The 25,771-nt window shown below is 43.1% G+C and overlaps 1 protein-coding gene across 1 annotated transcript in view; it reads left to right on the top strand.

Moving 5' to 3' along the window:
* me1 (malic enzyme 1, NADP(+)-dependent, cytosolic) overlaps positions 1–25,771 on the top strand; it is a 122,551-nt gene that overhangs the window by 61,085 nt on the left and 35,695 nt on the right. The window contains exon 4 of the mRNA XM_038976316.1: positions 21,933–22,008. Within this exon, the coding sequence (XP_038832244.1) occupies positions 21,933–22,008 (76 nt within the window). The remainder of the gene's footprint in view (positions 1–21,932; positions 22,009–25,771) is intronic.

Genomic DNA, 25,771 nt, shown 5'->3' with positions numbered 1-25,771 from the left:
TCTACTAAAATTCAATCCATATTTGTCTGTAAATGTAAGAAAGTATATAATGCTCCATAAATCATAGTCTCACATACAGTATTTAATGATGCTATACAATTCATTTTGACCTGTTTCCCATCTCCACCATACTACTTTTAGGTTATTTTCCCAGAAAAAAATCAGATCCCATCTGAACTTTGTGGAAAGACTAATGCAATTTTCTCATGTGGTATGATCCAATCTTGACCTCTGTTGCTAACACAAAGTAGCCTTTTGCAGAAACACACTGTAATTGATCACTGCACACAGTTGGCGGAGTCAAATATCAAATCTGATACATTTCAGCACAAAAAGGAGGCACATTTCAATCCACACGAACTGTCATTCGCGCACCAGAAAAGTAATGATCTCTGCAGAAGAGGCTAATTAATGGAAAGTGTAGCTGCATATGGCTGAAAGATATCGGAGAGCTTGTCAGTTTCTGCAGGTCTGTGGCTCTGATTCCTTTAGCAGGATGTCTTTCTTTGGGAAGAGAGACTTTTCCTCCTGTTGTACCGTAAGGCCTGAGAGAAACTCGACACTCCTCAGCAGAGTGTCCCATTTGCTATTGTCATGCAATGTGATGGGCAATGACATCCACCACAGCGTCAATGGCTGCAGACCTGGAAGGCGCCATATGGGAAGAGGCTCTGGCTGTTGGAGGCTTTGCCTATATACAACGGCTACAGTAGAAAGAAAAGTGACTCAGGAAAGGGTTATGGGTTATAATTTTCCGATGTCGCGGACCGGGAATGTTCTCACTCCGGAGGTTTTATGGAATGGGGGGGCTGCCAGCCGGTTCATGCAGCGGGAATGCTTCTCATGTCTCTGTATACAGGAGAGGGGGAGATCGGGGAGGGAGGCAAAGGGACTGTTTGTCCAGCTGATGCTGGATTCTTCCTTCACCGTTCCAAATTCCCCCGCCGTCTCAAATTTTAACTGAGCTATTTTCCATCTCCCAGAGCTCTGCTGCATATTTGGCTTATTTGATGCCGCTCCGTTCTCTTGTAATTAGTTATTTTTAAAACTGGCAAAAAGAACGACCGTCTGTACAGGCACTGGCATTGGTCGGTTTATTGATGGGCAGTGCCAGCGGCCTGCCTACTATTGGCTCTTTTTCCTCCCCCATATGCTGCTGCTATTGATTTTGTCAATTGGTTGGCGCTGGTTCACTCACTGAAACAGGGGTGTATTACTCCAGAACCCTACAGCCAACTGTTGCACAAAACAGTTACTTTCCCCGTTATCTTTTCCTCTATTGTTCCCTTAACTTTTTAGACAGTTGCACAAAACATCTTAGGGGGAATTTCTACCTTAACTCTTTTTATCTAAAACTTCCTGTCTACCTAACGCTGTTAATGACTGACCTGACCTCTACTCTACACATGACTCCTCTCTATTCTTTGACCTTTACCATAACTGACTCTGATAACTACAGTGGTTTCTCAACTAAAAGTTTTGAGATTATGCTGCGGGATTTAGAGGTAATTTGTGGTTTAGTACGGTACCCTGCGTCACTGCTTCATTGCTCCAGACCACCGCAAGGGGGAGTTAGAGCACTGATTATGCTTTTGGGTCCCAAGGCGCTAATGTGTCTCTAACTGACAATGAATGGGTGACATAAACCAAACAGAAACTGATAATTGTGCACGACTTCAAAATTTAATTTCAATTAACTGAATGATGAGGATGAAGAAGGTGATTGAATTTAGAACAATAGTGTAAGAATTGCTATTCCTCTGTCCTGCACGCGCACACCCTGAATACACTTATTTTTTGGTTTCTACTCGTCAGTATTACTTACTAAAACTGTTGTTACACTAAGGCTTTTATTCTAAGAGAAACGAAAAGGTTCAATTATATTCCATGATATTCTTAAGATATATGTGTTGACTAAATAAGCAGGTGATGTCTGCTAAATAATCAAGTTGATGGTACAGTCATATAGCATCAGCACCTACATAAAGCTGAGTGACTCACTCATTCATGGCTTTGGTTCAAAATAAATAACTACCAACATTCTTTCTGATAGTCTTTAATAAAGAAAGGTTTCGGTTATCCTGACCTGGACACCATTATAGCCTGTTAGCAGGACAATAGACTCTTGCCAACACCTCTCTGTAGTTTGATACGTTGTGCAAGGCAAATGATCGGCATTAAACACTTTGGATGGGGCCTCCCGAGTGGCGCAGCGGTCTAAGACACTGCACCGCAGTGCAAACTGTGTTGCTACAGATGCTGGTTCGATAGCCATGCCGACATCCCTTTGTTACCACAGAGAAAGAATTTGCAGTACGGTAACGTCAAAGGGTTGAGTAATTGAACAGTATTTCTGTATTCCAAGCAGTTGGAGTGGTCCGTGGATACTTAAGGAACAGCCATTTTGAGTTTGTTTCATTTGTTGACCTCATGAAGGACAGGAGACACACATGACTGTTTCTTTGTTTGTATACACTTCTCAATTATGGGGTTTGCATCTGAATGTTGTATAAAATGAATGATTAAGTATAGGAATACTTTCGAAAAGATTAAATGTGATGTTTGCTTTCTAATTGAGAGTATGGGTTTTCATATATAGTTTTAACTAGTCAGTGGCCACGCCCCCGTGAGCACAGACGTTATACCCAAACGTCATGGAACCGCCCTCCAAGGCGAGTGCTTATAAAGGACTCCCGACAAATTGTGCATTAGACTGTCGCTACATGTTGAAATGGTTGGCGATTTTTAAATATAGTCAAGATGACGCTGGGACAGGGTCCCCACGTTGAAATGGCTACTACTCTAAACCAAAACTCGCCGGGTGATGCTGGTGTGTGAAGTGGTACAACTCTACAAAAGAACAAGACCAGAGAACGTGGAGATCATCCCCACGCTGAAATGGTGAAGAAATCTACAAACTAAAGACCAGATAATTCAGGCTGCAGCTGTTTAAATACTTTAGTCTGGTGAACGCATCTGATCTAAGAACATTTCCGAATGGTACTCTGACGTATCCATTATAACAAGCTACAACCACAAAAGAACATGGGGCTTCTGGGGAACGCAACCAGAGACTCTCTGATGAACTACTATCCAGCAGACGGACTGGCGATCACAGAGAGGGACAACAAAGGCATACACTCGTAAATATGTAAATTGCTATTTATTTTCTAATGAGCGGCTGTTCATGTTAAAGGTATTAGCATTTCATGAGTGTAGTTATCAACTGTATTACAGTGAATCAACTCTGAGTTTTCCACTCTTGAACTGTCCCCACCCCTTTCCTTTGTCTACCAAGCCGTCATATCGGTTTCGTCCACTAGGGACTTGAATTTGTGTGATGTTAGTAACCAATGTATGACCTATTGTGTGTGTTTATGTAATTCTGCGATTGGTTAGTTAGTTAGAAAATAAATAATTAAGCCAATTTCTATATCGCTGATTTATGTTAGGGTTCTTGCAGATATCCAAGGGTTTGCGACGTTCAGAAATGAGACTGATGAGGTAACAATACATTAATAGAAGACTGTAATCGATAAGATAATAAAATATCTGGAGAGTTATATTTGGGAAATTTAAACTATAAACAACATTTTCTCGTGGTGCCTCGACTTCCTAGTAAATTACTATTTCGTGATTCGTTGAATTACGGAATAATTACACATAGAGAATCGATTTTGATAATATTACAGTCTTCACATTTAATAACAGCAAACGCTATGACAATTGGCTGTATTAGATTTTCCGTTCCTCCTGAAACCCTAATCTGCTCACTTAAATTAAGAGGTCATGGTGCTACAATATGTTACAGCTAAATGAAAGTGAGGACAATCGGCAATCTGCTGTATGCTTATGGCCTATTGTAAGCTGAAAGTCACACCTTTCCAGTACTCCTCACCCCACCCCAAACTCCACCCGAAAAAACGCATGGTTGCCAAGAAAGTGGTTCGTTTTGCTAGATTCTTAAAATGTGTATTACATTTACATTTAAGTCATTTAGCAGACGCTCTTATCCAGAGCGACTTACAAGTACATACATTCATACTTTTTTTTTTGTACTGGTCCCCCGTGGGAATCGAACCCACAACCCTGGCGTTGCAAGCGCCATGTGTAACAGTATAACTTTAAACCGTCCCCTCGCCCCGACACGGGCGCGAACCAGGGACCCTCTGCACACATCAACAACTGACACCCACGAAGCGTCGTTACCCATCGCTCCACAAAAGCCGCGGCCCTTGCAGAGCAAGGTGCAACCCTACTTCTAGGTTTCAGAGCAAGTGACGTAACTGATTGAAATGCTACTAGCGCGTACCCGCTAACTAGCTAGCCATTTCACATCCGTTACACTCACCCCCCTTTCAACCTCCTCCTTTTCCGCAGCAACCAGTGATCCGGGTCAACAGCATCAATGTAACAGTATAACTTTAAACCGTCCCCTCGCCCCGACACGGGCGCGAACCAGGGACCCTCTGCACACATCAACAACGGTCGCCCACGAAGCATCGTTACCCATCGCTCCACAAAGGCCACGGCCCTTGCAGAGCAAGGTGCAACCCTACTTCTAGGTTTCAGAGCAAGTGACGTAACTGATTGAAACGCTACTAGCGCGTACCCGCTAACTAGCTAGCCATTTCACATCCGTTACACATGCTCTACCAACTGAGCCACACGGGACCTGTGTATGCATCATTTGTGTGTTGGAGTCACTTTTAATTCTTAATTGATCTAACGTTTCTATCATAGGCCACTGTAATCGATGGGGGCTCATGGCGGTACCATTCTGCTCATCTGATGAATGGTTCAGATTCAAACTTTGAAGACTGAGATCGAGTCATTGAAGGCAGACCAGCAGAAAGAGAAACATTATCTGAGGGCAGAGATACGGGCGACAGCTGATGCATAGGTCCAGAGCCAGGCGGTATTGGTAGAGAGTCACTCATCATTGGTAGAGAGTCAGGCGGCATTGTCGGAGAGTTAGGCGGAGGATGACGCATTGACGGGGGCGAGGAACGAGATGGAGTCACAATCCATGCCAGGCACACCTGTGAGCTCTGTAACTCCACCTCCGACAGGCAGAGTCCACATACGTGGCGGGTTCGTCAGGTCGTTGGTTCACCCTGACATTTCCATTCCTCTTCTGACAACAGAACTTGACCACCTGCTCACCAGGCACAACAAGGGCCATCCGGACCGTTAAGCTGTTCTGCTATTCAAAGGATGTGTAACTGAAGAGATACCACGAGTGGACACAGAATACCAACTGGGATGGATCCCGAGGCAAATGTGGCTTACTAGTGAACCTCCGGGTGTGCATCATTAATACTGTGTCTCAGATGTTTCTGTCCATGACTGATGCAACCCGAAAAAGCATTAAAGACAGAGTTAATGAGTACTTGAGGTCACAGAGAAATTCTGGACATGGCCTGCTCTCCCTTATGTAAGGAATTAGGCACTTTACCATGTTTACCACAGTATGTACTGTAGGCTATGTATACATGTCAGACTGCACAGTAGCCTAATGAACAAATGCAGGCGGCTTCTATCTTCAAAATGCTTTAAATGGGGGGGGATTGGAGGGACGCCATGTGCGACTGACGTGTTTTCCGTTTGCTCCCGTGGTATTTTTAAAGTTTATGTGAATTTTGCAGCAGAATCGTATTTATTTTCATATATTATTTTGGTGATCCCTTACCGTAAAAACCAAGACTACTTTACTTCCAAATATCAGCATGTCGACGAAACATAAGGCCAAAAGCATGACTTTGAGAAAACCCGGCCTACAAGACACACTCTCATCACCGCCCTCCCCTGAGCCTGACGGCCCGGGGACTGATACTTTACCCGGGGGGGCGGCTTGGCCTGGCGGCGCTGAAGTGAACATTCTCGAGGCCATCAAACTACTACGCTCTGAGATAGTTGAAATGAAAACGGAGGTGGTTGCTACGATTGAGGCCCGAATAAAGGAGGTTTCTGATACTTTAAAAGCAGATCTAACCATCCTGCGGAACGAGACGGTGCCGGCAATCGCATCACTCAAAACAACAATGGAATCGCACACTACAACGATTGCAGCACTGGAGACCTTCGCTACAAATGTCTCCGACTTAACTACATCCCTGGAGGCTGACGTGAAACGCCTAGCTGCGGATTTGAAAAAGGTGAAGGAGAGCTGTGTAAGTTTGGAGGGATTCTCTCGCCGCAATAACCTGAGACTTGTATCAGTTCCAGAGTCAGCGGAAATGCCTCGCGCCACGGATTTCGTTTCTGGGCTGCTGAAGGATGTTCTGGCCTTAGATGAAAAGCCCCTGATTGATCGTGCCCACCGGTCGCTGCGCCCAAAGCCCCGGGATGGGGAGAGGCCCCGTGACATAATTCTTCGAGTGCACTTTTTCCATGAGAAGATGGAGATTCTCCGACGAGCCCGCAATACCACTCTGAGCTTTCAAGGACAGAGCTTCTCCATCTACCAGGACTACTCCCCCACTGTTTCCAGGCAGCGCGCAGCTTTCGGACAGGCCAAACGACTACTTCGGGACCATCCAGGTGTGAAGTACGGACTGCGATTCCCGGCCCGTTTATGGCTATCTCATGATGGTAAAGACTACACATTTGAATCTCCGGATGAGGCTCTCTCTCACATTCAACGATTCCCGGCCCGTTTATGGCTATCTCATGATGGTAAAGACTACACATTTGAATCTCCGGATGAGGCTCTCTCTCACATTCAACGTCACATCAAGAAGTCTTGAACTTGCTCATAGTTCAGCAACTGTTGCTTGCGAACTGTGGATAGTAAGTAACCCACCTGTGGTACAATTATGTTTAGCTACAACATGCTAATTTTGTATAGTTGGGGAGTTGGCGTACCCATTCAGGCTTATTTGATGTGATCTAATGTTTTGATCATCTAGTGTGCTTGCCTTACAAGCATTCAGTCATTTTAATTTCATTGTATTGCGGTTTTACTATACTCCTGTGTTTTCTAGGCTGTCTTGCTCACCTATTCAGTTTGTTTACATAGTGTCTCAGTGACTCAAAATATTCTTGGTTATTTGCTTACTGCATCCGTTTGCATTGACCCAGTAAACAGTAAATGCTTCCCGAGGCGACACGTTTTTTGGGGTCTTCACTTAAATTTTAAAAGTTCTGAGCGTCATTTATGCCCAGCAAGCGTTCAACGTTGCGCACACGTAGTTTTTTGGTCTTGGTTGTAAGCTGTCTCAGCATTCAACTAGACAACTATTATAATAATAATAATTATTATTATTTTTGATTGTCTTACTACGATTTCCTTACTTCAAATTAGGTTTTCGGCTGAGAGCCTTTATACATTCTATTTATTTTCTTTATTTTCTCTCTCAAATGCCTGTTATAAGACTGGGAATATAATTATATACATCTACAAGTGGTGCTTTTGTAATTTCGTCTGCACAAGGGATTCACTTTAATTTTTTTTATTTAAAAAATGATTATCTCTTTTTGCTGTTTGATCCACTAACAAAACACGACTTTAAAGAGCGGGACTGTGGGGTTAGGTTTAAGACCGCACTCTCACAGACATACTGTGCGAAGAGAACATGTTCTATTTAGGCTTGTACCTCGTTTGGGGAGGTACTGTCTGGGATGGGGGGAGGGGGTGGGGGGAGGGGTTGAATTGTTCAGTTCTAATGTTGTCATTCTGTCTTTTTTGTTTTTTTTTCTGTACTTTTTCCAAACATCTACCACCGTACATTATTACTCTGAGACAAGTTATTCTGGGGTTTTTGGGCGCTCATTGCTTTTCCATTCTATGCTCTAATGACAGGGTTGTATAACGGGAATGCCCAGAGGGGCCGAAACAATGCGATCAAGTACATTTCGTGGAACACCAAAGGGGTTAATAACCCAGTGAAGCGTAAGAGGGTGTTGACACACTTAAAGGGTTTGAATGCAAATGTTGCATTTCTACAAGAGACTCACTTGAGGACTGGTGAGCACTTTAGGATGCGTAGGGACTGGGTTGGTCAAGTGTTCCACTCTAACTTTCATAGTAAATCAAGAGGGGCTGCCATTTTGGTTGATAAAGCCACTCCCTTTGTAGCTTCTGAGGTTATCGCTGATCCTAAGGGACGATACGTCATAGTAACCGGTAAACTGTTTTCTACCCCTCTTGTTTTGGCTAGTGTTTATGCTCCCAATTGGGATGACACAAGTTTCATTTCTTCCTTTTTGTCTGCTATACCCAATTTAGATTCTCATTTGTTGATTTTAGGGGGGGATTTCAACTGCAAAATGTCCCCAGTTCTTGACAAGTCCTCACGAACAACTACAGGCCCATCTAAATGTGCCCTACTTATTCAAGCCTTTCTTCAGAAATATGCCATGTTTGAGGCCTGGCGTTTCCTACATCCTACAGATAGACAGTATTCCTTTTATTCTCATGTTCATCAAACATACTCCCGGATTGATTACTTCTTTTTGGACAAAAAACTTCTGCCTAACCTTCGGCAGTGTACTTACAAGAGTATTGTTATTTCTGACCATTCACCATTAGTGCTTGAACTAGAGTTTCCCCAGCGACCTCCTATGTGTTATCAATGGCGTCTTAACCCCATTTTACTCTCAGATAAGGAGTTTGTCAATTTCATTTCTTCTGAAATCACCTTATTCCTAGAAACTAATTCAACACCAGGTATGTCCTGCTCTACCATATGGGAGTCTCTCAAAGCATACCTACGTGGCCAAATTATTTCTTATACAGCCAACCAAAACAGAGTTCGCTCTCAGCGACTTCGGGACCTGAGCGAATCCATAGCCACATTGGATGAGAAGTATGCCACGGTTCCTTCCTCTGATCTGCATAAAGAGCGCCAACTACTCCAATCTGAATTTGATGAGCTTTCTACCAGGCAAGCTGAACAGTTACTCTTGCGAGCTCGGTACAGAGTGTATGAACAAGGCGACAAGGCCAGTAAACTCCTTGCACATCAGATCCGTAAATCTGAGGCCTCACGTTTAATCCCACAAATAAGGACCCCGTCTGGTGCCACCACAGTTATACATAAAGAGATCAATGATCAATTCAAACAATTTTATTCTGCGCTATACACCTCTGAATCCCCTCAAGACCCTTTGCTGATTGATTCCTTCTTTAATGGCCTGAATATGCCTTCAATTGATACAGACACCCATGACTGTCTAGAAGAAGAATTTACACCTGAGGAGATTGCAACAGCAGTGTCCGCAATGAAAAGTGGTAAATCACCGGGTCCAGATGGTTTTCCAACCGAATTTTACAGGACGTTTTCTGGTCTGCTTTGCCCATTCTTGTCTCGACTATTTGCAGAGTGCCTTAATACCTCAAAGCTACCGCCTAGTCTTTATCAGGCTTCAATTTCATTACTATTAAAGAAAAACAAAGACCCCCTGGAATGTGGATCCTATCGCCCAATCTCGCTTTTAAACTGTGATTACAAAATCCTAGCCAAGCTTTTAGCCATCCGTATGGAAGGCTCGCTGCATCAAGTAATACACTCTGACCAGACTGGCTTTGTGAGAAATAGGCATTTGTTTTTCAATATTAGGCGCCTTATGAATATACTGTACTCCCCTGCGTCGGAGGACCCAGAGGTGGTGGTCTCACTTGATGCAGAAAAAGCGTTTGACCGCGTTGAGTGGGATTACCTAACAGCTACCCTTTATAGATTTGGCTTTGGCCCCAAATTCATTGCGTGGATAAAGATTCTTTATTTTTCCCCCATGGCTTCGGTACGGACTAACAACTTGTCCTCTGACTATTTTCCCTTGCACCGCGGATCCAGACAGGGCTGTCCACTCTCCCCCTTGTTGTTTGCTTTGGCAATCGAACCTCTCGCCATTGCACTACGCTCTAATGATGCCATTCAAGGAATAATCCGGACGGGCTCAGAGCAGAAAGTCTCGCTATATGCGGATGACCTCCTTTTGTTTATCTCTAACCCTGATACCTCATTGCCACGCGCCTTATCTGTTCTTAAAAGGTTTGGATCAATCTCAGGGTACAAGCTGAATCTAGGCAAGAGTGAGCTTTTTCCTGTAAACAAGGCTGCTTTAAAGTGCTCTTTTACAAGTTCTCAGTTTAGGATTGTCCGGGATCAATTCACCTACTTGGGAGTTAAAGTGACAAGGAAATATTCAAATCTGTTTCAGGAAAACTTGGTTGCTCTAGCAGACAGTTTGAAACAATCTTTTACTTTTTGGAATGCGCTACCTCTTTCTCTTATCGGAAGGATTAATGTCATTAAAATGAGTGTGTTGCCCAAATTTCTATATTTATTTCAATGTTTACCCATTTTTATTCCAAAATCTTTTTTTATTTCACTGGATCAAACATTCATGCATTTTATTTGGGATGGCAAGGTACCACGGATTGGTAGAAAACATTTACAGAAGCCTAGGTCATTGGGGGGTTTAGCTCTACCAAATTTTCAGACATACTATTGGGCTGCAAATTTCAGAGCCCTTCTGTACTGGCTGCAGACTGATCCTACTGGCCCTAGACCAATCTGGGTCCAGATGGAGTCTGAATCGTGTAAACCTGCTGCACTTTCTTCTGTGTTGTGCTCGTCTCTCCCAGTGTCCCTAGGCAAAAGGTGTGTCAACCCAATTGTAAAGCAGTCTCTTAAAATTTGGAATCAGTTCCGTTTAGCCTTTGGCCTCCGAGGCTTTTCTCTATCAGGCCCAATCAATCAGAACATTTTATTTCCTCCATCTTTGAATGATGGGGCTTTTGGCATCTGGCACTCACTAGGCCTCTCCTCACTAGCCCAATTATTCTTTGATGATACATTTGCCTCTTTTGCTCAGCTACAGGAAAGGTTCAACCTCCCCCAATCCCACTTTTTCCGCTATCTCCAGACTAGGAACTTTGTCAGAGCTAACACACCTGAATTTCCCCATAGGCCTGTGAATACAGCTATAGAGAGCATCCTGGAGCTGAACAAGCTTCCTAGGGGCGCAATTTCAGATGTATATGCAATCATTCATGACTTACAGAACCCTTCTTTGGTGCCTTTAAAGACTCGATGGGAAAAGGATTTGGGGGAGGAACTTGGGGAAGACACCTGGGAATCTGTGCTGCGCAGGGTGCATTCGTCCTCTTTTAGCACTAGACACAGCCTCATTCAATTCAAGGTGGTTCACCGTATCCACTGGTCTGGGGCCAGACTTGGAAGAATATTCTCTGATTTTGATCCTACCTGTGTCAGATGTAAAATTGAACCAGCCACACTGTTGCATATGTTCTGGGGCTGTCATAAACTGTCAGGTTTCTGGGAATTAATATTTAAATGTTTCTCTGATATATATAACACTGTTATAGATCCCTCTCCCCTTACAGCCCTTTTTGGAGTACTGCCCATAGGCACCCCCCTGTCAAGAATCCAGTCGGACACTGTTGCTTATACAACTCTTTTAGCTAGACGGCTAATACTACAGAACTGGAAGATGGCAGCTCCCCCATCTTATAAATATTGGGTGAGAGATGTGTTGTGCTCTCTGAAACTAGAAAAAATTAAATTCAATTCACGTGGGAACCCCAAACTGTTTAATGAGGCTTGGGCTCCATTCCGGTCTTACTTTAAACAGTCCATCCTCTGATGGCATTCCTATTAAAACCAAAATAAGTCTGTATTTGACCCCCCTGTGACTTAGAGGTTGGATGAGCATTTCTCTGTGTTTTTTTCTGGGGTGGGGGTGGGGGGCATTAAGGTTGATGTGCTTATTGATTGTGACCTGCGGATGCCTTGTTCATCTTGCCCGGGCAGAGACTAAGGTGTGAGCTTGTTTTTCCCAGTTATTTTTATTTTTTAATTCTGTTCACGCCTACATAAAATTATTATTATTCATTTTTTATTTTAAAGCATTGTAAACTTTTTATTTTTGGTCCAGTGGATGGTTGGTCTGTGGCCTTGACTGTCTGTGAGTGGTTGCATTTCTCCACCCCATCCCTTGACTGTTTACAGGAACAATGGTGAGGTGTTTGCTCTGTCCCTATACTATAGATTGCCCTTTAACCTTTTGTAGCCTTCTGCCTGGTGTGTTTAACTTGTCTAAAGTATGGTATCTTTAAAGTTATTTTTTTTATATGTATTATTTGTATTTTTTTCTAGTTGAGTATATTATTTATATTGCTTTGTCTTGTCTGTGTGTGTGTAAAACTTAATAAACAGAGTTTTCAAAAATGCTTTAAATGCTTTATCCAAATGTTTAAAGTGCGTGTGGGCGACCTCATGCAACCGCAAAATGTCGGGTAAGTATATACTGTACAGTACTGTATTTCTTCATCAGCGTCTTTATGCTTTCGTTACTAAAATAATTATAAAAATACTCTTTTAAAATGCAGATGTTTATTCCGTTATGGATCCATAACGAATTATTATGGGAATAAATATCACTGAATGACAGAAATATTGGAACGAAGTAGGCTAATAAAGGTAAACAAATTGCTGCTTACTGGAAAATACTCTATCAAGATGAATGGAAGAGACAGCATTCAGAGGTCAAGACAGCGCTGCTCTGAGACAGGCATGGGGACTGGTCTTGATAAATCAACAAGATTTTATTTTCACTGAATCTCCGTTTTGGATATTGGTTAGACTACAATTAGGGTGTGGAAATGTTAGGATTATTTTGCTCTTACTGTAGCCTACTCCCAACCAGTCATGTTGTACAGCGCCATTATGAGCTATTAGTAGGACAATAGACTCTTGCCAAGAAGGAGGGTAGGGGGAGAATTGTGTCGTCAAATGTATTTCTTAGTTAGGTTGGCTGTATCACATCCGGCTGTAATTGGGAGTCCCATAGGGTGGCGCACAATTAGCCCAGCGTCGTCCGGGTTAGGGGAGTGTTTGTCCGGCCGGGATGTCCTTGTCCAAAATATAGGCACGATAGGCTTATGGTTTCTCTCCCTCTAAAAACAGAAATAAATATTTTGGCCTTTATACATTTTTACTTACAATTTTACTTACATTTTTACTTTGGCCTTTATTCAGATTACAATCGCTCACTTTAGGTTATTTGAAAATGAAATAATCTCCAATATAGTTATTTTTTTAAACAAAGCGATTATTATTATTATTAATTAATTTTGAATTATTTAAAAGTTCCTTAGATATTCTCACAGATCAGATTTGCCCTAACAAAAAATTCCCCTTAGATATTCATTTAGAATCCTCCAATCCTCTAAATCTAATTATTGGCCGAGAGTCACGTCATTGAAAAAAATATTTTTAGATATACTGTAGGCCTATCGTAGGCGACATGAGTCTCACTCGTGTTGAGTAATGTGCTGTTAAAAGTGGTGTAGGTCTTATTTATTTAAAAAGCATATTGAAGTTAGAAGCAATAGGATTTGCAGCATAGCCTACCCGCTGTGGTCATCTATTTCAGCACCATTTCATGCTGCTCTGAGACAAGCATGGGGACTGGTCTTGATAAATCAATGAGATTTTTTTTTCACTGAATCTTCGTTTGGGTATTGGTTAGACTACAATTAGGGTGTGGAAATGTTATGCTCTTAGTACTGTAGCCTACTCCTGACCATCACGTTGTGCAGTGTCATAGTTTCCTTACAGAAACCCTGATGTTTTCATTTTTCTTGGAATAGAAACACTATAATATTAATCAAATCAATTAAGCTACGTTTCTTAAAATCAATCCTATATACTATGTTCTTACAAAAAAAAGGTTTTCAATTCTCTAGTACAGCCAATATTGAAGGCTATCAAATGCTTCTCAAAGATGCCCTCTGGTGGTCAAACTAGCACTAACTAGCTTTAATGTTCACAATGGCTGACAATTAAATAACGTGCCATAGATGCAACTTTTACAGGAAGAACCACTCTAACTGGCCACTAAAAGCCCCTTTACTTGATATGTGCAATGCACTGAGCTCGCTGTGGGGGTCAAATGTAGCAGCAGTAATTGGTCCGGATGAGCCCTTCCCAGCTAGCGAGTTTATTCTGTCTAGCTGGAAACCACAGCAGCATGGCACTATTTAAAACTTGTAAAAGAAAGTGATGTTTATTTCGATGGGCAAGGAAGAAATAACTTGTAGTATTGGTCAATCAGTTAACATAATGACACGCCGGTGCAAATTACCATTGCAACGATGTTGTATCGATGTGCTATGTTGTTGGTTCCTATCAGGCAGGTTAGGCAGCTGTATCACATGTCGCCGGTGTTAGTTAACATGGCCAATTAGTTTTGTCCCACTTGATGTTATTTTGAGTAGGATAGCGGCCTACACAATAAATCATTTGTAATATTGCATACTTCGTAGTAGCCATCTGGATGTCACCGTGATAGTCTAATGTTACTGCTCAATGGGAAGAGTTTGCGCTGCAAGAGGGCAACACAACATCAAGGGGAAGAGTGTCCTTTGCTCTCGCTAGGGGGGAACTGCTGTCCGGCTGTTTCGTTTATTAGGATCCCATTAGCTACTGCACATGCAGCAGCTACTCTTCCTGGGGACCGCATAAAACGTACAAACACATAACAAAGTACGGAACAGTCATAGACAAGAACAACATAATACATTATATTACATTCCAAATCAAATAAGTTATACTTTATATAGTAAAGACACCAAGAGACAAAAATATATATTATTTACACAGTATTCATATATACAGTACAGTTACATTCTTGATACACTGATACAAGATTTTAGTTTTTTCTAAAGTTTGCTTTTTGCCTGCGTAACCTCTGGTGGCAGAGCATTCCATCATGACAGCATTCTATACATACAGTAACTGAGCGATGCATTAAATAGGTTTTTGGTTTGGGTACTGTGAAGAAACCCATAGTGGCCTGTTTGGTGGGGTGCTTAGGCATTTTCAACACACAAATGTTTTTAAAAAAAGACTAGAAGACAAGTAGTCAGGCGTGTTTTTGATGTTAGTTCTGTGTGTGCGGTCAAGGGCAGGCCGTGCTGCTTTGTTTTAAGACCGCTCCAACTTTGCTAGGTCTTTCTTTGCTGCACCTGACCATTTTACCGGACAGTAATCAAGATGGGACAAGATCAAAGCCTGTAACAAATAGCACAGTTGATCTTTGTCAGACATACCTCAGTAATTGAGAGGGATGTCGCTAGATAGTGTAGCCATTACCAAAATGCAATATCAGACAAGGGTGATGGTTAAAATGCGATTTTCACAGAAAATGTACAACTGTGGCATTAATGGCTATGTATTTTTTGTTTTGGAAAGAGTGAAGACCAGAGATATTTGCTGTGTCACAACCCCCCCCCCCCTTCCCCTCTCCCAAATGAAAAATATCTCCAGTCCAAACAGATGATTTCTTTGCAGAGGAAAGTTATTGCCTTCACTGCATTGTCCTCATTATTCTAGACCATTGGCTTACAGCGATGTGGTGAAATAAGACCATTACTAATGAACATCTGAGAGTTTTGATCTTTTGTTATTTGTGACTTTGTGTTTCAGTTAGTCTGAAGGGCATTTGAAAAGAGCTGAATCCTAGTTTCATTACCCAGCAGCTGGACAAAGTTGGAATAAGCAGTTCTTTTTAAGCTGCTTTGAAAATAATCTCCGCTGGGATCCACAGACGTTTTTCATACTCCATTTGTGTGGCGTCTCAGCAGAGGTCATATTGGAGATCGGTCTGTGTGGTGCAACACATTGTATTCTAGGTCTTGAATGTGTTAAATTACATGTTATTGTTCATGTCATTTGTCTTTATGGAAATCTTTGAGAGCAGACTGCAATGCTTCATCCTTAACTATGCACTGGAACACACACACACACACGCACAGTCACAGTCTTGTACAGCTAACCTTGTGGGGACACAGAGTTCAGTCCCATTCAAAATCTTGTTTTTCCTAAACCTAACTCTAACCCTAACCTGTACTCTTACCCATGCCCTAACCTTAACCCCAAAACATAACCTTAACCCTATCTCCTAACCCTAGCCCCTTACCCTTAACGTCATTCTAACCCATACACTTATTCTAACCTTAACCCTAGACCCACTAGAAATAACATTTGACCTCGTGGGGACAAACAAAATGTCCCCAGTCAAATATTTGTTTGTTTACTGTTAGTTAGTTAAACACGTCCACACACACACACACACCCATAGGATTACATCACTATGGGAGGTATCTGTGTCTCACCATCTGTGAGAGCTTGTCAGTGTAGGGTTACAGTCATAGCCCTTTGTGGGTGTGGGTGTGGGTGTGTGTGTGTGTGTGTGTGTGTGTAACTGACAGGGTTACACACACACACACACACACTCATAAGCCTTACAGCATTTCAACAATGACAGCACTTATTCGTAATGAGACTTTAATTACTCTAACAGTAATACAGTAGGTACCTGGCTACCATAACATTTATAGCTGTGTTGCTGTCACAGGACCCAGAAGATGATACTGCACAGTATAACTGTACTGTACATAGCTGTCCACTCTATGCCTGTATCTTTCCACTCTATCTGTCTACTTCAATCCCAGATGCACATTAAATGAAGGCTAGTATCAATGGTATTGTAGGTATGGAAACTGTCCCAGATGTTTTATGTAACCCACTGTTTGGGCTTTGGCTTTTTGCCTGGTAAAAGCACTTAGAAGTCTCTCTGAGTGACATTTTAGAATGCATTCAATGTCCTATTAACATTGACAAAAAAAAAGGTTGCATTGAACAGCACATAACTGGCACAGGTTGTTTCACCTCCCATTGCATTCTCACCGTGCTCACACACACACACACACACACACACACACACACACACACACACACACACACACACACACACACACACACAGCTCGCACTGCTTAGTGACAGTTTAGCCGTTCAGAGGTTACGGCTAACGAGCAGCAGAGTCTTGAATGGGGTGAGCGGTGGCGTGCAGGGGGCGGATATATTTTGGGTGAGTGGCTGGCTCCCTGTGTTTGTTGAGGACACGGGTCGGTAGTCTGTCAGAAGTTGGTGTCTCTCTGGGGCTCTGGCCATGTTGTGGGTCAAGTGTAGAGAGCAGCTCCTGCTGGGGCTGTGTTGTTGCTGCGGTCCCACTCTCGGCACACACTCCCTGGGTTGTGTTTTCTGCTGGGTTGTGGGTCAGCGGTATTGCTGATTCAGCCCGGTGCTGTTTTATTTCCTTCTCTCTCGCTCTTCCTTCAATCCGCTAGTCTCTTGTTCTCTCTCTCTCTCCACACAGTCTCCAAGGAGGAACTGCATAGGCTGGCTCAAAACTTTACCTTTCTGTTATCTAAGACTATACCATTGTCGTGACTTTACTGTCATTATTCTGATGACTGTTATTTATTTAATCCACTAACTATGTTTAATTGTTACGCGACTAAATTAATCATGTAACAATTAACTCATTAGGATTTGGGGCACCACGAGAGTGGTTCTTTAAAGAGTTAACATCTCCCGAATTAATCTATCACATCTATAAACAGTAAACTTATTAATCATAACCTCGTATCATGTCATCATTCTGAACAGTCGTAACCTTGCATCTGCAAAAACCCGAGTCTTAGTTATGATTCAGGACTACACAAATTGTTTTAGTTATTTATTTACTAGCTAACTAAATGGTAACACAGGATAAACATACACACTTAATACATTAGAAACAGGTCCTTAGTGGACTGACAGCAATGTGGCTACTTGTTACAAAAAGACATGTAGAGGGCGAGAGAGAAAGGGGGACAGAGACAATGTTAGTACATTTAGAAACTACTCACACTTATACATTGCACACGAACTGTCGCCCGCTTAGAGTAGGAATCATGAATGTATTTACGTGGAAATGCCTTGGTTTGCCGTGTATCTCTCCTAACCGGACCTTCTTGGAAAGAAGGTTGGTTGGGCCTTTTCGCGGCACACTTGTAAAGCTCTGATTGCCCAAAAGGGGTCCCCACCTGTATTCTACTGTTGCTCTCCTCTGCAGTCATCTGGTATCCGGTGACTTGTCGTGTAGTCCTGAACAGAACTACAGAGTTTATTCTACTTCCATTCGCTCTGGAAGATGCTTCCTTGAAGATAGGCCGGCCAGCCGTGTCGATGATTCCCATTGGGGTGATGAGAGTAGCGTAATACGATGATTTGAACAGATTAATTGAATGGTCTCACTTAAATGAGCTTTTCTTAGATACTTCACTTAGCACAGCTAAACAGCCGTACCAGTGATTGTCCGGGAGGTGACTATCGTCTCTACCTCGTGTTGAGATTCAAAGATTGAACCACTTTAAACGTGAGCTGCAGCTCAACGTCTCTGGTCTGATATGTTAATTCTTAACCCATCATTTTATACAGTTTGTTCAAAAGGGGCGGTTCCGTCAGGGTGGCACGCTCTTTGACCTCACTCGGGCGTAACTTGTTACTTGTAAAACTATTATCTCTTATGGATCCTAAAATTGTCCCTCTTCACAAAAACACTTTCTAACTGTTCATGCACAATGCATTGGATGGACACTTCACACATAGGGGGTATACTTTAAGGTACAGTATTTCCTTATCACAAGTATCACAATATGACATTAGTGTTCTTGTAGGTCACCTCTGCCCATTCACCACGTTCTATGTTAGAAATATTGTTCCAATAGTTGCTCTTGAATGTGTTAGTTTTACCGGGAAAAATCTTCTTAAGACAAAGGCACATTCCTTGGGTGAATTTGGAGAGAGATGCTGAATGTTCTGTCCTTGATTTACAACAGGGTGTGAGCTGTCAACCCCCACCAGTTCCCTTCTCCCTACCCACCCCCCTCTGTGGGTGAGTGGTGGTCTGGTTGAAGTTATTTATTGCAAAGCTGGTCTGACCTATTGGAATCCTCACAGGACAGTCATGACCCCATCCACCTATCAGTGCTCAAGTTCTTACAGACAGTTACAAACACCCCTCACCAACCTCATTCTGTATCTATCTCAAGGTGTGCATTCTTTCAACACATTTGATCTCTCACATACGTTGTTAAACAGTATTGTGTCTCCTTCCTCTCTGCCTTTTATTTTTACACCTAGATCCAGATGAGGTGATTCTGAGAAGTACTATGATTATGAGTATGGGGTCATTAGACTCTTGGTGAGAGAAAGCTCAGCTCTCGCCCCCTTCTCACAGGAATAGCTCACCCCTTTCAGCCTAGGAGATGTGGCTGCAGATTGGTCCAGCAGCTTATCAGAAGAATGTCCTATTATAACACCAGTACGGTTCCTAAGGGATGGAGAAGGTGCTGGAGGCCCTGTACAGTTGTTTAGAGGGGGTCGGGGGAAAGGCGTCAGAGGCGTCAGAGGACACCTCCTCCCTCATCTCAGGGTCATGGGGTCAACGTCTCCCACGACAGATGGGGAGACTGACAGACAGTGAGAGGGGAAGGGAGAGAGAGAGAAAGAATGATAGGGGAATGATAGGGGAGACAGATTGGGAGAATTCAAGTGAGATATTTGAACAAATAATAGAGCTAAAATGCTGTGATAAGGAACATGTGTTAAGAGCCATGTCCATGTCTATCACATATCAGACAAGTCATTTTCACCAACACCAGTGAATGGGGTCAGTCCAGCCAGTGAGGAACATCCCCTACCATCACCAACACCACCATCAACATGCTCCTTTCCCTGGCCTGGATCTCTTAGCTGTGGGATTGGCAGCAGCTCAGCTTTCTGCCCCACGGACACTGCAGGCAAACACACCCAGCAGGCCTCACACACTCCACTGACACACTGCTCACAGGTTTCTCACACACGCAACTCACACGCTGCTCACACACACACACACAGCAAACAAATCCTACTCTTCACAGCTGTTTAAATGCCACAGAGACAGACTGATCAAATGTTCCACCAATGAAGCGTGTCAAACATGACTGTCGCGGGGGTATAAAGGTTGGAGACAGGGGCAGGAATACATCTGGGTTTTTAATACACCCAAAACAAACATGTATGCAAAACACTGGGATGTACCCAAACAAAAGAGCGAGGGTAAACCTCGTGGAATGACACCGGACGAGACCCGTAATACACAATGCACAAAACATGCAGCACAGGCTGAGACGACACATAGGTACTCACACGACCAACGGACATGGGAACAAACCTTTTAAAGAGTGTGACTGAACATGGATGTTTCTGTTTTTATGTCTCCCGTCTCTCATCCTTTTCAATCTTTTTATTTTGCTGTAAAATCACATTTCCATCCCTCTTACCTGCTCTTCATTTCCTCGTTGTCTGTTTCTTTCTCTCTGTTCTTATTTTGGAAATGTCTGACTCAGATTCATCCGAAACGTGGCAGGAGGACACGGTGTTTACCTATGGAGGCCAAATATGTAGAGCCCCGGGGTGAGTGACGTGGGTCACCATGTGTGTGAGGCTCTCTCTCTACCTTTTAACTCGAGTAATGTGGCCCCCATACTGACTGGTCCTCTATCAGCCTCGTACACACATACACACATGCATATAGATGTATACGTGCGCGCACATGCATGCACAGTCACACAGACACACACATGCAAACAGACGTACACACACACACCACGGAAACTAAACCAAAACCCAAGTTTCAACTCCAGAGGTTTCCATTTCTAAATGATATGATGTAGTAGAAAGGTTTGCAGGTTTCCAGTTTCTCAGGGGGATGAAATGTGACCCCTCATTTTATCATACCATTCATGGCAAACCGAATCGCACAACAGAATCCAATGCTCTAATGTAGTGGGCCTTGATACAAGGATTGTGTCATCAGGTTTCAGGTATGACCCAGATGCATACAGTGCCGAAGAAACAACAGTTGATTTCTTGTACAGAGGCAGGCAAACGACAGGTCAAGGGCAAACAGAGGTCAGTAATCCAGAGAGGGTGCAAAAGGTCCAGAACGGCAGGCAGGCTCAGGGTCAGGGCAGGCAGGGGTCAATAATCCAGAGAGGGTGAAAGGGTCCAGAACGGCAGGCAGGGTCAGGGTCAGGGCAGGCAGAACAGTCAAAACCCAGGAAGGGACTAGAAAACAGGAGCAAGAACAGACAGGAGCAGGGGAACAAACGCTGGTAGGTTTCACGAAACAAAACGAACTGGCAACAGACAAACAGAGAAGACAGGTATAAATACACAGGGGGAGATGGGCAACACTTGGAGGGGTTGGAGACGAGCACAAAGACAGGTGAAACAGATCAGGGTGTAACAGGCTTGTCATTACTATTAGACTTGTTGTACTGTCTATGTACTGTTATTGTCTCTAGTTACCTAAGTCTGGCAGGTAAGTGAATACCCAGCCATGACATTGGGGTCAAGCTCAGCTGAAACTTTACAGGTATCAGGGCATTTTTATGTGACACGTTCATGTCTCTCTTCTTCTTTCCAAACCTTTTTGTGTTCTGGTTCTTTTTTTAACAGGGTTTTGGTCTGTTTGGTGCTTCACATTTTCCTTCTCGCTTTCCAGCTTTGATCTGTGTTTTTCGTTTATGAGCAGATTTTACAATATAGATGTTTTTTATTGTTGCTGGCACGTATGGAGATGATGGTGCCTCCACATCATGGGCAGATGGTTTTGTTGGACCGATCTGAAACCCTTCTGGGCTGGACCTCCCACCCTGTGGGCCTACACACACGCACACAGACTATGCGTATCTATCTAGCTTTTCCTGGAGCAGAGTAGCACTAGAGGGGTCCCTGGCCCAGCGATCCATTTTCCAGGTGACATCTGCTCTGGGACATTACAGCACAAGTAGAGGGAAAAATTGGATTTAAAAGCTGCTGAAATGGTGCTTAAAGTTAATTCCAAGCTTCCACTCAGGTATCAAAGAACCATTTGAAACTGAATCCAAAGACAATGTTTTTTCTCCGTACTGAGCAAAATTATAGTATTTCCTTATGTTGGTCGGTGCACAATGTGAAAGGTACTGTAAACAGTTTATCTAGTCTCACTCATTATAACTCATCTGATCTCTGATCTGTTCCAGGGGGCTTTTCATCACCATCCATGACCTCACTCACATCTCCACCGTGCTCCAGAGCTGGCCAGAGAAGGACATACGTGTAAGTCTATAGTCAAACCTGAAATGTTAATATGGAGTTGGTCCCCCCTTTGCTGCTAAAACAGCCTCCGCTCTTCTGGGAAGGCTTTCCACTAGATGTTGGAACATTGCTGCGGGGACTTGCTTCCATTCAGCCACAAGCGCATTAGTGAGGTCGGGCATTGATGTGGGGCGATTAGGCCTGGCTCGCAGTCGGCTTTTCAATTCATCCCAAAGGTGTTCAATGGGGTTGAGGTCAGGGCTGTGTGCAAGCCAGTCAAGTTATTCCACACCGATTTCGACAAACCTTTTCTGTATGGACCTCGCTTTGTGCACGGGGGCATTGTCATGCTGAAACAGAAAAGGACCTTCCCCAAACTGTTGACACAAAGTTGGAAGCATAGAATCGTAGAATGTCATCGTCTGCTGTAGCTTTAAGATTTCTCTTCACTGGAACTAAGGGGCCTGGCCCGAACCATGAAAAACAGCCCCAGACCAGTATTCCTCTTCCACCTAACTTTACAGTTGGCACTATGCATTGAGGCAGGTAGCGTTCTCCTGGTATCCTCCAAACCCAGATTCGTCCGTTGAACTGCCAGATGATAAAACGTGATTCATCACTCCAGAGAACGCGTTTCCACTGCTCCAGAGTCCAATGGCAGCGAGCTTTACACTACTCCAGCCAACGCTTGGCATTGCGCATGGTGATCTTAGGCTTGTGTGCGGCTGCCTGGCCATGGAAACCCATTTTGTGAATCTTCCGACAAGCAGTTCTTGTGCTGACTTATCTTCCAGAGGCAGTTTGGGACTCTGTTGTGAGTGTTGCAACCGAGGACAGATGATTTTTACGTGCTACGCGCTTCAGCACGCAGCGGTCCCATTCTGTGAGCTTATGTGGCCTACCACTTCTTGGCTGAGCCGTTGTTGCTCCTAGACATTTCCACTTCGCAATAACAGCACTTACATTTGCCCGGGGTAGCTCTAGCAGGGCAGTAATTTGACGAACTGACTTGTTGGAAATAATGACCACGCAAAAAAAGTTTAAAAAAATAAATAAAAAATACCTTATTTACATAAATATTCAGCCCCTTTGCTGTGAGATTCGAAAATGAGATCAGGTGCATCCTGTTTCTATTGATCATCCTTGAGATGTTTCTACAACTTGACTGGAGTCCACCTGTGGTACATTTAATTGATTGGTCATGATTTGGAAAGTTACACACCTGTCTATATAAGGTCCCACAGTTGACAGTGCATTTCAGAGCAAAAACCAAGCCATGGGGTTGAAGAAAATTTCCGTAGAGCTACGAGACAGGATTGTGTCGAGGCACAGATCTGGGGAAGGATACCAAACAATGTCTACAGCATTGAATTTCTCCAAGAACACAGTGGCCTCCATCATTCTTAAATGGAAGATATTTGGAACCACCAAGACTCTTACTAGAGCTGGCCACCTGGCCAAACTGAGCAATCAGGGGAGAAGGGCCTTGGTTAGGGAGGTGACCAAGAAACTGATGATCACTCTGACAGAGCTCTAGAGTTCCTCTGTAGAGATGGGAGAACCTTCCAGAATGACAAGCATCTCTGCAGCACTCCACCAAACAGGCCTTTATGGTAGTGGCCAGACAGAAGCCACTCCTCAGTAAAAGGCACATGACAACCCTCTTGGAGTTTTCCAAAAGGCACCTAAAGGACTCTCAGACCATGAGAAACAAGATTCTCTGGTCTGATAAAACTAAGATTGAACTCTTTGGCCTGAATGCCAAGCATCAGATCTGGAGGAAACCTGGCACCATCCCTACGGTGAAGCATGGTGGTGGCAGCATCACGCTGTGGGGATGTTTTTCAGCGGCAGGGACTGGGAGACTAGTCAGGGTCAAGGCATAGATGAACGGAGCAAAGTACAGAGAGATCCTTGATGAAAACCTGCTCCAGAGCGCTCAGGACCTCAGACTGGGGTGAAGGTTCACCTTCCAACAGGACAATGACCCTAAACTCACATCCAAGACAACGCAGGAGTGGCTTCGGGACAAGTCTCTGAATGTCCTTTAGTGGCTCAGCCAGAGCCCAGACTTGAACCAGATCGAACATCTCTGGAGAGACCTGAAAATAGCTGTGCAGCAATGCTCTCCATCCAACAGAGCTCAAGAGGATCTGCAGAGAAGAAGGGGAGAAACTCCCCAAATAAAGGTGTGCCAAGCCTGTAGCGTCATTCCCAAGAAGACTCGATGCTGTAATCGCGGTCAAAGGAGCTTCAACAAAGTACTGAGTAAAGGGTCTGAATACTTATATAAATGTGATATTTCAATTATTTTATTTTTAATAAATTAGCAAACATTTCTGTAAACCTGTTTTTGCTTTGTCATAGTTGGGTATTGTGTGTAGATTGATGGAAAAAAACACAATTTAATCCATTTTAGAATAAGGCTGTAACACAAAATTCAAAAGGCACTCGCACATCTGAGCAATCTTTTTTGCAGGTGCATGGAACAAGATGAAGGAAAAAGGAAACCGCACACTGCTCTTGATAGTATCACTGATATTTAATAAGCTTACGTATCGGCTTCTCGGCCTTCGTCAGAGCTTTAGTGAATTTTTTTAAATTTGCACCCTTATGTAGACCTAGCCCCACGCACATCCGTTCCACACATCGAAGGGGGTTGGAGGCAAAGGAAAAACAAATAAGTGCTACCAAATATAACAATATGCATTTCATAAATATTACAAAAGTGTATAAATAAGACGTATGAAACACGTCTGTAAAACCAAAATGAGGACATAGCAAGTTTTCATTAATCATTGGGTACATCGTTCGAAAAACCTCAGAGTAATCTGAAATAGGCACATAATTCATGTTCAAATTCACAACATAACATACATAGGCATTTCATGATTAAGTCCTTTAGGAAATAATGTCTGGGGGGTGAAAATCCCAAAACATTCTCTTTTACTCAGAGTATTATTAATATCACCTCCCCTGTCTGATATCTTAACTTTCTCTCTGCCACAAAATCTAAAGGTAGAAATGTCATGCTTTAGGTCATTAGAATGTACTGCGACTGGATAATCCCTGTCGTTCCTCCTGATTGAACTTTTATGTTCACTAATTCTCTGTTTGAGAGAATAAGAATAAGGCTGTAACGAAACAACAAAATGTGGAAAAAGTCAAGGGGTCTGAATACTTTCCAACTTTCTCATAAATCGTGCATTGATGTCAATAAGTTCAACAGATATCTTCAGTTAGGATCTGGCCTGTTTGAGGCCATTACAACCAACTGAGCTCTAATATGCCAGGACAGCTATGTGCAAAGCTGAAGAACATACACACATTCAGGTACTTTCCACAGGTGCTAAAGTTGTAGGCAAACTCATGGAAAACAGACAGGAAAACGCAGCACATTTATTTACAACAACGTTTCGACCCTTAGGTCTTCATCAGGCATCCCTATCAAGTCAGGATCTTGTCATATAGAGTCAGTACGAAGAATCTTCCAGGTATTCCTGCTGCAGCCGCTAGCCATTCTTGCACCTGTTCACAGCTGTCAACACAATGGCATTTTCCTCTGCAGCCTGAGCTCACAGGACCTCTTAAAACAATTTATCACGATCCAATGCCCTACTTACAGTTAAAGTCAGAAGTTTACATACACTTAGGTTGGAGTCATTAAAACTCATTTTTCAACCACTCCACAAATTTATTGCTAACTAACTATAGTTTTGGCAAGTCGGTTAGGACATCTACTTTGTGCATGACACAAGTAATTTGTCCAACAATTGTTTACAGA

This window comes from Salvelinus namaycush, chromosome 37 (genome assembly GCF_016432855.1).
Source record: "Salvelinus namaycush isolate Seneca chromosome 37, SaNama_1.0, whole genome shotgun sequence".
Taxonomy (NCBI): Eukaryota; Metazoa; Chordata; class Actinopteri; order Salmoniformes; family Salmonidae; genus Salvelinus; species Salvelinus namaycush.
This window is presented reverse-complemented; position numbering and strand designations above follow the sequence as displayed.